Consider the following 14,251-nt stretch of genomic DNA (forward strand, 5'->3'; position numbering starts at 1 on the left):
TTGAATGACAGGAACATCTCGAGTTAATCGCATCGATGTCATAACTTCCGCCGTTCCACGAGTCCCACGACTCGTTCAAATTAATCGAACCGGTGTACTCTTCTACCCGTCGATATTTGCCATCCTCTAAATCACCGATGCTTCGCAATCACATTTTAGGAACGTCGTAAAATATTATCCTTTTGACAGGAGCGTACACCCGAGGGCTAATAAATCAATCTAATTAATGACCGCGGTCATTGCACCATCCCGGTTTGCTCTCTTTGAGCGATCAAAAAGCTAGATCTATGCTTCTAGCAAATAACGTACATATGGATATTTATTACGCCGTATCTGTTTGCACGTTGACGTCGCTTAAGGAACTATATCATGAACGAGCATCATTAACAAAAGCTTGAATACGATAAAAACATTGGAAAAAGGTGATTTAGAGGAATCTAATGATTTAATGACAGAACGATTGACGGGAGTCTCGATTCAACTAGATACTAGAGATAAATCGTACCGGTTTGACAATGAGAGGCTTTTGCAATTAAAAATATCATGAATCATTTTTCTTTGAGGGAAATGAAAGGAACGGTGAAAGCGACACAGTGTCTATCGACCTAACTATAAATAACATTGCTTCGGTTGCGGACAGTGAAAATGATTTTCAGTACACGCCGGTTGAAACGAGCGATGCATTTCGTTTTTGCTGCGTCTGGAGTTATAGAAGTTAGAGGAGAGATAGGTTGGCATAGATAGGCGTGACGTGTACCTACCGTTTTTGCAACTACAATGTGGTTCGTTGACGCGCGGAAAGAAATCGTGAAATCCGTGTTTTCATGGAGAAAAGTGAATACTTGTTTTACGGAATTTTGTGGACAACGACAAAATGATATTCTATACTTGTTATTGATTCTTATTACGTAGTTTCTGAAATATTTCCCTTCCGTATATCGTAACACTTTTTATTTTATTCTCCTGCTAAAATATTTACGACATATTACAAGAATTTTAATATAAATGACGTCTGTTATACAAAAACGGTACATATCTACAATTATTTAATACATGTCTATATTTGTGTTTATTTAAATAAGTACATATAATTATAAGCTGTAGAATATTCACATAAATTTCCGAACACAATTGACATATCATGAATACTGCAACGCCTTTAATTCCAAGAATTCTGTAAGAAGTGACATAAATTTCGATCGTATGAAAGGTAGCGCCTCACTGGTTTACAATTATGATAAGTCAGCGTGGAAAGCTTAGCTGCCACCGTTGTTCTAAACGAAATTCTTAAAAATCATTGAATTTATCGTTATTGTTGGTGAACACCGTTAGACATTTACCACGTGACAGAAGAAATTGCCAGAGGAAATCAATAGTTTCGAGACGTCATGTCATCGTGATCGAGGTGAAACACACATAAACAACAGCTGCTTCCTAATCTGTAGCTAATCGAAATTGTAAAGAGGAATTGTTGGAATAAATCGGTGCTGCGTTGTGGACACTTTGCCATTGAGCGTGGAATAAATCGTAACCGCTTTCCTGGCTGGTTACGAGTCAAGCAGATCTAGTACGATCGTTGTCAAGTCTCGTTTAATAATTATTCTGCGCATAAATATTGCCTTTCGGCATCAAATTACCATCCCACAGCATGGTTGCATTTCAGTCGACATGGTTTGACAGTTGATCGTTGATCTGTGTTTCGAAAAAACCTCTTTTGACTGTTTCTTAGCTGGAATTGTAAAATATATCATTATATAGTCAATGTATAGTATTCATAACTTCATTTATGATTTATTCATTCCTTCGTTCATTTATCATGCTATTTTTATCATCACAAAGATACATAAATTTCGAATATTCCGAAACGGAAATCTGGCATATAAATAAATCTTTGGATCTTAAAATTTCTTGGTTGTAACGTCAATGGTCGTTCAAAAGTATACGTACATATTTTATATTCGAGAAATGGAAAGATCTCGATATAGCTTATAACTTACATTTATAATTAGTAAATGATACGAAAATGACGAAAAGTTGAAAATGGAAAGGCCACGAAATAGCGTGTGTGTACTTGTATAAAACAGCTGTACTCGTAATTCTTTACATTACAACGAATTTCAAAATACTTATACCTTGTAATGACAATTTTAAATCGTATCCCTAGGCGACTATTCGAAAGTCATAATTACAAACTTGTCGGATGAGAATTTAAAGATTTTTGCATACCTGTCCGTCTTTCGTTAATAAAAATCATTGTCGCATTAACCTCCTAGGAAGAGAGAATGAAGCAACACTATTCGTAGTTTATAATTAATGCCCGCTCTGACGATCATGAAACGTTAATTATGGCGTATACCGTTGACGAATCGGCGGGGCCCCATTTATATTGCGTTACGAGATGTCCGATTGATAAATTCAAAACTAAAGTCGAGTCACACTTGCCGTTTAACATTGTAACAGCATATTGGATTCGAGTTGTCGTGATTGCGCAATAGATCGTCCGCATATACATATACACGTGCACCGTTCGCTATGGAAACGTTTCAACTGACATTTTCCCTGACTAATGGCGATTGGATCTTTAACAATAACAAACGAAGATGTATCTCCGCGAAGACCCTTTATAACTGCTGAGCGCGACATTTCGATTTGCGATATAAACCTACTCTTCACGGTGACACGAAGACGAAGACCATTCAGGTTGTTGTTGCAGTAGAAGAATTATCGCATTTAGGCGATAAAAATTTCCTCAAAGTAGAAATCAATCGAAACTCGTTTGTAACTTGCGAAAAATAAAGTCTTTAGTAGCATACACAACCTAATCGCAGGATCCAATTAAAAGGCAGTTAAAAATCCCTAAAAAAATTAGTAGATAATTGAGAGCGAAAGAATTTCCACGATGTCGCAGTGGTTAACGATCGCACTCATCCCGATTGCAGTCAGCCGATCCAGTCGCGCGGCCAATTATCACGAATTAAAAACTCGCGCCTGAACAAGCGTTGAAATCACCAGAGCCGCGACAGGGCGCAGCGTCGAAACACCGCGCCGGCAAAGGTCCATGTATATCGTATATCAGTGTAACGCTGCTCACGGACACGTTCCAGGCCTATAAAAACCTTTCCCCCTACGTGCAGATGCGGGCGTGCGCGCTCGCGCTCTTCAGCAAGCGTGTACGTGTTCTCGCGCGGGTGTGCGAAACGTGCTGGCCACAGAGCCGCGCTTGTACGATCGGCTCTTGGTCCCGTTAGCTTGAACCCTCTGGACCGGACTCTCGCCTCTTACTACGAGGCCGTGTGCGCGGCTACGTGTCGTGTATACACACGTGCGTGGTCCTGTATCTACGGCTATGTGTCGTGTATACACGCGTGCACGGTTCTGTGTCCACGGCTACGTGTCGTGTATACACGTGTGCGTGGCCCTGTGTCCACGGCCTTCACGCCGCCGCGCCGGAGCGATAAACGGCCGATTCACTCGTCCACTCAAATTAACGGTGAACATCATTGTTGTCGAACGATCGGACCCCTTCCCTCCTCTGCCTCTCGCTTAATCCTCCATCGGTCCCTTTTTCATCGTCGCCGCTCGTATTTGCCGTGCTGTGCTCCGCACCAAGCAAGCCATTAGTGAACGTCGATCGAGGAAATCGTTTATCTTCGCCGGCCTCGTAATTAGAGAATTGGACGGAGATCCGCGCAAGCCTCGGTTCTGCGAATGGCGGACCGAACGAAAACGCGGTCAACGCGGCTGAACCGAGTTTTCGGAGCATCGAGAAAGCGCATACACGCGGCAGAGATTACCGGTCTCGCAGCTGCCTCGACCGGAGGTGATTCGGACGTTGCGTCTTGATGATTGATCGCTGACGCTAATTGCTAAGGACACAGCGTGCACGCGATGGAAGGGCGTAGCCGCGAGTTGTGTAGGTTACGATCTTGTACTTTTGACGAGAGTCTGTGAGAGTTGTTTCAGGGAGAGCGATGTTAAGGGTAGGTGTTAAGATGAGAAATTTTTGATGTGCTAAACTTGACTCTAAGCATGCAAGTAATGATATTATTGTTATAAGAGTAAAGAACGTGGGAACTAGGCTGAAGGTCTGCAAAGAGAAGAGATGTTACTTTGAAACGTGAAATGTCTGGTGAAGTACGAGCAAGTTGGAATGTACGACAATTCCGAAGGATCAAGAGTTTGCAGGATATAGATAGTTGGTATATTAGATAAAAATTAAAATCGGAAAGAAAATAGTTAATATATATTTTAATGTTACACGAGAATTAGATTAAAAGAGATCTGAGCGAACAATTTATTGTTCTGGGTGAATTAAGAAACGTTTGAAATTTAACATAGTCGGTTGTTTAAATGGTTTGAAGTTCAGCTCAAACTTTAGGCTGTTTGAAATTTTGTCTCGAGCGACCATATTCCAATTAAAGTAATTGCATTAACCTACACGACACGACGTCAATGATGCACGCTTCGTTATGTTATGTAATGAGCTGTGGAGAATTATTAATTGAAGTAGGTTGGAAATGCTGGAATCCAGACAATTCTCGAGGTTGCAGTAATTTAAAGTACCATGTAGCGCGATAGTCACGTCGCGTCATTTAGTTCTTTAAAGGCGGAGTTCTTTAAATCAAAGGCACGACCAAATCTATAAAGTCTTTCGATGGAATGGAATTGCGTGACTTATATATGCGTACTTCAATTTTATCGACGATTTAGAAAATCATTCGATATATACGTATTTGTACGCACGCAAAGTTCCTTTCATTCCAAACATTTATATCGTCGTGTTTGCTTAAATAACTTCAAGTAATATACTTTACAAAAACGAGCACGTTACTCAAACCACGTAAATTAAACGACGCGCATCAAGATAAAGGCCGCGTTTAAACACACTGATCGTTTAGGTATCGTAGACACCATGGATCGTGTGCAAGATTGTTATTTATCGCTGCTCGTGCTTTTTATTATCGATTGGCAACGGTGTTCTCGTGTTCACGCTCAGTTTTGCGCGATTATTTGCAAAGATCGACGCAACCCTAACGTAGCGTGTTAAATCTTCCGGTAATTCATATTCGTTTAAAGTTTAAATGGAAGAGTCTACTCGGAGACTCTGTCTTTCCCGCGTTAAAGCCGACTTCGCGCGAATCCAATAAAGGAATCGGAATGTCGTGTACGCAAATAGGTTAAGCACTCGTAGACAAGTGTGCAAACATCGGTCACATGGAAAACGTACGTTCACCGCCATCGATTAGAACACATGTAGTAGCAAGGATGTTAATGGGCAAACTGCGTAAAACGACAAATGTGCTGTATCGTATCGATTTTACTCGCAAAAATGTGCCAATTTTCATTCACGCTCGTATTCGAGATAGAATATAATATGCGTTCAAACTAAAATTGTCACGCGATAAAATGAGCTTAGTGCTTTGTAGCTAGGTATTTAAAATACCCGATAAAAGGCTGGAAATGTTGCGATTTAGATTATACATTCTTGGGAATAAGATTACAAACTATTTGAAAGTCATACCTTAATTTTCAAATAGGATAGTGGAATAATTTAAGTAAGTAAAGTTATTAAATTTTGCATTTCGGAGCGCATAACAATTTCCATCGTAATTACTTTAATTGAAGTACGTTTCAGAAGTATTAACTTATAAAATATACTGATGAGGCTTTAATGAAACAGGGGTAAAATTTAATAATGAGAGTATCGCGAAGGGCAATCTTGCGGTTGTAATAAGCCATTACTCTCCCTATCAATTTTTTTGCGCGTAATACAGTTACCAATAAAAAGAAGAAGCAATAAACTTTCGATGGATCAACTGAAAATCAATTCGAACCAACCATCGTTTCTACAAATCGTCGGTCGTTTCTATTATTGTTTAACAGAAAACCAATCTCAACCGCGCCATGTATAGTTGTTTGGTAAAGAAGTAATTTGAACTTGGAGAATTGACTACTTTCCCACGAGTGTCGATGCTACTTTCTACGTGACTTAGAGCCCTCAAAATTTCAGTGATCGCAATCGACGATGTGTCGAAATTCCATACCTAAATGTTTCTAATTATTCTAACTATGTTTAACTGTTGCCTCAAACAAAATTACCAAGCATCCCTTTATCAAATACCATCATCATTAACACGAACGAATCTTTGAAAAAATATTCCAATCCTCTAAATTCTTTTCCTATCGAATCTAAAAGGAAGGTACAACTAAATCGAAGATCGAGAGTTCTTTTCTACTATTTTCTTAAACGTACTGTAGCAATCTATAAAATTCGACAGATTTTAGACGTTCCAGCTATGCTGTCAAAATTACGCTATTATTTTTCATCGTTTCTGATTTTTCATATAAAAATTCGAAATATGCGCGTTAATTTGGGAATTCGAAAACGTTTCCGACGTAGAGATTCGAAAGTTCCATATAATCGATATCTGGAGTTACTTTCGGAGGCGCGATACGACGCGAAATCGACGTTCTCCTTGACCGTGGCTGATCCGTTAAGGTAACGCAAGGAAAGGTGCGGTAACACGAGGTAAGATAAGGGCGTCATGCGTTGGTTACCGTTGGGTGGCGCTGGATGGTCCGCTTGGAATGTCGTTTAGCGACTTCCCTCTCCCACCATCGTCATCCAGAGCTCTTTCTTCGACTCCTCTCTCGGCTTCGTCTTCTCTTCGTTCGACTTGTACGTGCCTTTCATACCCGAACACTGCCGCGTATCTTTATACACGACGATTGTAATCGTTGAAGTACCTTCGGTCGCTACCCTCGATCAGGAAACAGCAGGTTTGCGGTAACCATGTGTTCTATTTTATGGATTCAGCATTTGATTCAGCGAATGTATTCGATGCCATTAAAAATTGTTAATAATCAATTTTGAAATTTCAAAACACCGAAGGATCATAGGGATATTCCAAAGCATTTTCGATGGTTAAAATGCACACAATACCAAAGATTGCATATACTTTCACATAGTTGATGAAATTTTTCATACTATTGACCGTGCTTTACGGAAACTCGTGCTAAAGCACGATATTCTCCCATTAACATAGACTAACTATTTTGATAATGTAATTGTACAAGATAATAAGGAATACGCGAATTACGTGAACATTGAAAGAAAAACACAAAAATTCACGGCACACGTAAAGCCATTGCACAATTTATTCGGAGTTAATGGTGGCATGAAACGGCGAATCATCGAATATCGTAGCTGAATGAACGACTAAATAACACGTTCCTTGAACGAACCAGCTGTAACCATTCCGAACTAATCCACGGCGTAACAGTGGCAATTACTGCTTTTGCGTAAGTAACGGACTGAAGATTACCGATGATTACCACCTCGGCTATTTCTTTATCGACAGCTCACTCTCACGCTACTTCTTCCCATAACACACATATCCGATGGCCGGCTTTCAAAAAAAAACGTATTTTTAGGATTCGTCCACGTATCTTGCTAACTCTGCCACGTACCAACAGTGCGATAAATAACGGAGAAGTATGTATTTACAAGGAGGATTAACGTTCTAGCGTGGGTTAACGTGAGTACAGTTATAAATCGATTCACGGATGATGAATTTACCTGGAGGATTAAATACTTTCGTGAAAAAAACAACAGCCATCTCGTGTCAATGCAAATCGTTCTATGTATACCTTCAGGTTTCATACAGTTTTCGAGGGAAAACCCTGGTATTAAGTGTAAATTTAAATCGATAAATAATTTTTTCTCAAATCGTGTCATAGATTATAACACCAGTCATGGCAGAGAAGAGGTACTTGAGTCTTCGTAGAATCGCTTAAGGATTCAGGCATTGTAAGGTGCGTAATTCTGAAAGTCAACTGCGACGAATTTGACTACTTTCTAAATTTTAAATGGCCGCCTTTCGTTGTTCCGTTGGAAGGCCGGAATACACAGCGCTAAATCACTTTCTAATCTGCAGTGGAAACAGATGTTCATCGTCCGACGAATTGGTAATCGGTGTATTGAAATTACATGGACGGAAATAGCATTACGTGTAATTTCATAATGTTACAGAGGCCCTGAAGATGATGAACAACGTTTGTCCGAATAAAAAGAGGCTATAAAATCTAGCGATTAACTAACAACATTGAAAATTACAATAATTAGATATTTCTTGTTTTTAATCGCGCCTCGTCCGTTTCTTATAAAACTGTATAATAAAGAACTGACGTAAATCTGACCAAATTAATTTAACTGTCAAATAATCGAGCAAGTCAAACAAAATTGAAAAAGAAATACCCTTCTTGAGGAGGAACGTGAGATCATCCGACTCTTTTCAAATGGAACTATCAAACAGGACTGTTGAAATCGTATAAATTCCACGCTAAAACTAGCGATTTAATGCATCTGATGATGCGATTAGAGACGCACGACTATATCTATCGAGAAATTTTCTCGGAAGTGTAGCTATCGGATCGCATCCTCGAGTGGAATCGATCATGCAAAGTTCACGAAGCACAATAGTAACGAGCAAACTATTCCGTTTGTTACTTGTGATAGATAACAATTAAAATCCGAAGAAATAAATTACGACATGGGTAGAATATGCGAGAATTAAAAATCGTTCGAATTGTCAACGATATTTTTGTAATTTATTATATAAGGTATATTTCTCCAAATAGCTTTCCTTTTTTATATCTAAAACGTTTACGTTTATACGAAATCTGAAGTTGTACTGACATAAAAGAAGGTTAACTTTTTCGTATTCTCCCACGTCCTTCTTTATAATATTAATATTACTAACATAGAAATAAGTTTCACAGTTTCACCAACTGCGTTAATTCGCATTAATTCCGAGCAAACAAACATCGAAGCAAATATACTATCAAGAGCCATGCTCTGTAACAACTTGCATTGGTTGCGTATCGCGAGTCCGCAAACAAATCGGTTGATCGTTTAACGCGATCGAGTAATCGGTGCGCTTTGCGGCAGTGTTAATTCCGTTGGTCGAGCAGGCTTTACGATTCCATTTGGTTTACCGATTTCACAACCGCAGACCGCAGTTTCCACTGATGGGCAACGTTGAACGAAATTGAAAAATACTCGATAGAAACCTAGCAGGACAAATTAGTTGCCGATGTCCTAATAAATTCTTGTTGCATCGAATGACAACACGATGCGTGATCGGTAGGCTGCGGCTTCCTTCCTTGAAGTTTCCACGTTATTCTGTCTTGCTATACACATACCGTGTTTCTTCTTTCATGTTCGTTTTTTCAATCGTCTCTGTTATGTTCTGTATATGCATAGGTATAACATGGACTCTACAAGGAAAGGCAGGATTAATCAGCTGTTCGGAAACCGATTATCAGCGTCAATTTGACTATTGATCGAAACGAAATCGAATTCCCTAATTCGTATCTAGTAGCAGCGAGTAAGAATCTTGTCGAGTGGTTATCACGTTTCTCGCATCGAACACCATTAATCAAGAAGCTCTCGGTCGCGATTTTCGTGCGGCCGACACGAGCATCGTCGACAAGTTGAGCGTATCTCAACGTGGATCTTAAGGATTCTATTTCGAGAGAGTTGAATTATTGAATTTACTTTTGGTTAATGAGAAATGGTCAATGCGCAGATAGATAGATCTCTTTGGAGATTTCGGTTGTTTGTTTTAGCGAATATGAGTTGTTGATGGAGTTCCGTTACGATGGTACTTTTGATGAATCGACGACTGAGATGCTTTAAATCGTACATAAAATTTTCCCTATCGTTTTAAGTTGATTAAATAATAAGTTTATTGTGTATTTTATACGAATCTCGTATTATACTACGAAACTAAAAATGCGAATTAATAAAATAACAAATTGGTCTCTAAAGATACTCGAAAAATGATGTAAATCTCCAATCCTGACATTCCAATATCTTTAAAAATTATAAGTACTTAATTCGAACATTCTAATATCCCTCAAAGTCGCACTAAAGAATCTGAAATTCTCTAAATGCCATTCAAATTACAACAAGACTCAAATCTGTAGGCTAAAAGCTTCAAATTCCCTAAATTATACGAATACCTAATTCCAACATTCCAATATTTTAAAAAATCGTAAGTACGCAACCTTGACGTTCTAATGTTTTTAAACATAAGATTTAACTGCATCTAACAGTTTTAAACAAAATCGTTGGTAGTGCGATCGAGTCCTTGTTCTTTGGGCTATCTCTGCCCCTGACTTACGTGCCAACTGCGTTCAGGTGTCGACTGTGTCTTTTCACGACGACGCGACGCTTCTCTCGTTGCAGTCGTGAATGGCGTTCTATGGCGTAATTACGTGGCAGAATTTACACCGGCATAAATTACGGGCCGCGAGTCGACGACCTATAACGCTGGCCGTTTTCACCTTGCGCGAATTAATTGCGGCTCCCGGCATGAATGAGCGTTGACGGAAAAACGGCTGGAGACGTACCGGGGACCCATTTCTGGTCGCCGTTTAATTAATACGTTCACCTCCTGCGGTGAGGAGCCGAATGCGATAACGAATCTCCCCGTTATCGAGTGTCACGATCTAGTCTCTTGTAGCAATAAATATCTTTGATACAATATATCACGAAATATCCAGGATGACCGTGATTCGATAAGAGCGACATTACAATTTGAATGTCACTGTTAAGCGTAATTATCAGCGTACGCTTGAATTTCATCAAGGGATTAATCTACATTGGGAATTGGAATCTTTATTCTAATAAAGAAACCGTCTGAGTTTTATAGATTGTATTGCGGAAGTTTCTGCGGTGAAATAGTGCATTCTCGTTTCGTTTAAGATTAGATAATTTACATAGTAAATTTGAAAGTAATGGTCTATAATTTTATTATATCAATTAAGAATTCCCCTTAATTCGTTACTTCGAGTTAACGATGTTTCCTTATTATACATAATAAATACCTAATGAGAATATCATTTATTTCAAACGAAGTGAATCTGAAATAAAAATACCCTCGAGTATCCTTATAATCCATGTGAACACGAAATAGCTTGGATTTTAGCTGTTTTTTTTTTTTTTTTTTTAATAAAACCCGGTTTTGTGAAGGAAGAACAGGAAATTCGCTTCCATTTTTCAAAAGGAATACTTCTATGATTTAGCATCGTTTCATTCAATCAACATCTGCAATCAGGAAGCGTTAGATTAATTATTAATGTACTATGGACACGAAAGTTTTGATAGAGAGAATCTTTCTGCTGCTTCGTCGCTAATCCAATTATGTACTTCGATGTTGCTTAATCATTTTTCTGTATCCCTACTGGCAACAACAATTTTATGATTTAAAATTCGAATCCTCTATTTATATATATATATAACGTTCCGTTACTAGTTGATTAACTTGTCTATAATATGATGTATTACTTTTTGTCATAAATGTCCAAATGTTCTCCCAGCGAAACGATGAAATATTACTATTTTTCGTGTCAAACTGGGAATACTATGCTTTTCATAAAGCAAATGAAATACTTTTCGTAACTCAAAATCACGCCACTCTTGCAACGACTAAGGAATCAAGTTCAAAAGGGGTTAAAAACTTGCCAAAGTTCTGAGCTCTGGTTAGACCGCGTAGAGGGTCCCGTGTCGATCGGGGAGTGCCGGCTCGCGTGGTTCGTAGCGTCGTTGGTAGCGTCGCGCGAGGCCGCGAGGTATCTCTCCTATTCGTTCGGTCATGGGACGTCCCCTCGTGGATCGTAGTCGCTCGATCGTCTGGTGGGGCAGCTCTAGGAGTAGTTGCACGTGGTGGCGCGTATCCTCGGGCGAAATTTCGGTCGTCGTCTGTACGCGTGCACAAACGAGAGTCTCTCTCCTTTCCGTTCTCCTATCCTTGGCGCTCGTAGGCCAGAGGTCTGGTAGGGCAGAGTTCTTAAGGCGGCGATGGTGGTGGCGGTGGTGGTGGTGCACAGCTGCCGACGACGACGCCCGTGTCGCTGGTGGTGGTGGCTGCCGGTGGTGGTATAGTAGTAGTAGTAGTAGTAGCTCTCGGTAAGAGCACATCGTACCACCTCCCATTTCGTCCTCTCGTCGTGCTGGCACACGGCTCTTAGCTATACTTTCGTACGGCGAGCCGTCGTCCCCGTCGTTCAGTCGGTCGGCCGCAACACGACGCTCGATCAGCCGATCAGCTGTTCTCTTTCGCATCGGCTCGCCTTCATCCGACAAAAGCCTACGAACTTCCACGACGGAACCTTTGACTTTTCTCTCGCGGTCTTTCGGTATCTTTCGCCTTCTGGCTCTCTGCTCGCGTTTTCTGACTTCTCCCCGCGCCGTGGTGCCTGCGAGGACTCGACGTCTGTTGGAGCAACGACGAGGTGGTCGAATGCGTTCACGCGACCCTCGAAACTGATGCGCGAACGATCCTCGAAAAGCAACCATGCACGAGCTCGCGCGTGTCCGCTCACTCGTTCCGCTTGCGACGGCCAACGATTCTTGGCTGAAGGCTGATGCCTTTGATGCGATAATCGATTGGTAAATTCGCTGCCAAGGGTGCCTGGTTTTGCTTGTTTCTCTCGTGAAACCATAGAAATGATGTTTAAAGTTACTTATCATTCGATCAAACTATCTTTGCTTTTTCTTCTGAATCTACAATTTACTCTCGAACATTAGAAGAATACTTTTCGAGTAATGAAGGGAACGCAGTTGCACTCGGTGCCCTACAGTTTAAATCTTTTGTAACAGTATCGTTTTTCGATGAAACGAGAAACCTAGTTGTTACCCTATTGGTTGAAGGAGACCACCATAGTGAACCATCACAGTGCACAGTGTGTTTAAAAAACGACAATCGTCGCGAAGTGGTGCACAGATGACAACGAATCGTGATTGTGTGATGTGCAGGAGGAAATAGTGTTCGAAAGTGATTATCGCGAGCGATCTAGCGATTGTAACGGATCTGGCACTGGAACCGGCAAACTGGAGATCCTAGGGATGTTCCCGCCGCGAACGGAAGCGCCGACAGCGGACAAGCTGGCGCTCTGTTACGCGCCGCACGTTGACATGACCACGGTGATCGAGGTCGAGGTGCGTTTTCGTTGGAAATTCTATGATTTTCTGTGATCGATTCATTCTGAATATCGAATGCATACCTTTAATGATCCGAAGCAGATGAAATTTTACTTATGCACGCACTGATTTTTCTAAGATAGTTCTGTCATTTCGCGATTTTGGATGAAGATTATTTTATTAATAGTGTTTTCGATACGATAACCAAGTGCAATTATTCGTGTTTATGGCAGATGAAATTTAAACGTTTGCGGGAAAAGAAGCCAGTGTAATTGTGTAGATTATAAAAGCGTAGCGACGATAGCAATCAATTTTGCGATTAATCATCTATTTATCTATGAAAAGATACAAATTATATCCAATTTCGTTGCTCGAAGAGAAGGAAGTTGTTTGAGCAGAGTTTCATGCACTGATTACGCTTGAGTAATGTATTAAAAATATACGAAAACATAATTCACCATTAACTCGAATTTGCATGAAACTGCATCGTAGAATATATTTCAATCAGCTTCAATCTCGATAAAACGTAAAGAGTAATTCATACTATAACGTAGTTCACGATCATCGTCGTAAAACAAATATTTTTCTTACGATCCAATCAATATTAGTAGAATCAATCATGAAATTTAGTAGTGAAAACAGATACTCGTATTAGACTTTTGAGCAATCAAATCTCAAACTCTTTCCATATATCTATCGTCTGCGATCTTCAAGTTAATAATCTCCATGATACGTGATCCCATGATAGTTGGTGGAAATAAAACTTTCACTACGCAATAAAAATACTCGTTGCCGTAATCGTCGAACAAGTAGGCGTAGCAGAAAATCAAAGTGTTAAAGATTAGGTACTATTTCTGTCTAGTTAAATCTTCCAATATACATCATTTTTTCATTCACATTTAGAATTCTATCAAAGTATTTCATAAAACGTGTTGGCGTTCTACAGTTAAATTTCTTTTGGCTTATAAAAAGAAAATTATCATAAATATCAATTTCATTATTTTGACAATGCAAATGAAACTAAATTAGTGACAATGGAATAGTACAATTGCATAATACATATATTATTCAGGTTACCTACCGCTATCGAAGGTTAAGAACGATACATTAAATAAAAAATGTTGGAGAGTTCTCACAAACGTTCAACACTGTTAATTTCTTTTCTAGTTATTTATTCGTAATCTACAATCTGTCGATTTCGACACGGGGCCGACTTATTGGTTATTAATTGTCTACATGTCATATGTGGCAAGAAGGACGATT

General features: G+C 39.7%; 1 protein-coding gene across 5 annotated transcripts in view; it reads left to right on the forward strand.

The window, feature by feature from the left end:
* Window positions 1–14,251, forward strand: part of LOC100647887 (transcription factor AP-2-epsilon) — a 198,533-nt gene that overhangs the window by 137,737 nt on the left and 46,545 nt on the right. The window contains exon 1 of one of the 5 annotated variants that reach the window (XM_048414477.1): window positions 11,970–13,006. The exons of the other annotated variants lie outside the window; for them this stretch is intronic. Coding sequence (XP_048270434.1) covers window positions 12,914–13,006 — 93 coding nt within the window. The 5' untranslated portion in view covers window positions 11,970–12,913. Of the gene's footprint in view, window positions 1–11,969; window positions 13,007–14,251 lie in introns of those variants that run through there. 5 annotated transcript variants of the gene reach the window in all.

Source organism: Bombus terrestris, chromosome 2 (genome assembly GCF_910591885.1).
Source record: "Bombus terrestris chromosome 2, iyBomTerr1.2, whole genome shotgun sequence".
NCBI lineage: Eukaryota > Metazoa > Arthropoda > Insecta > Hymenoptera > Apidae > Bombus > Bombus terrestris.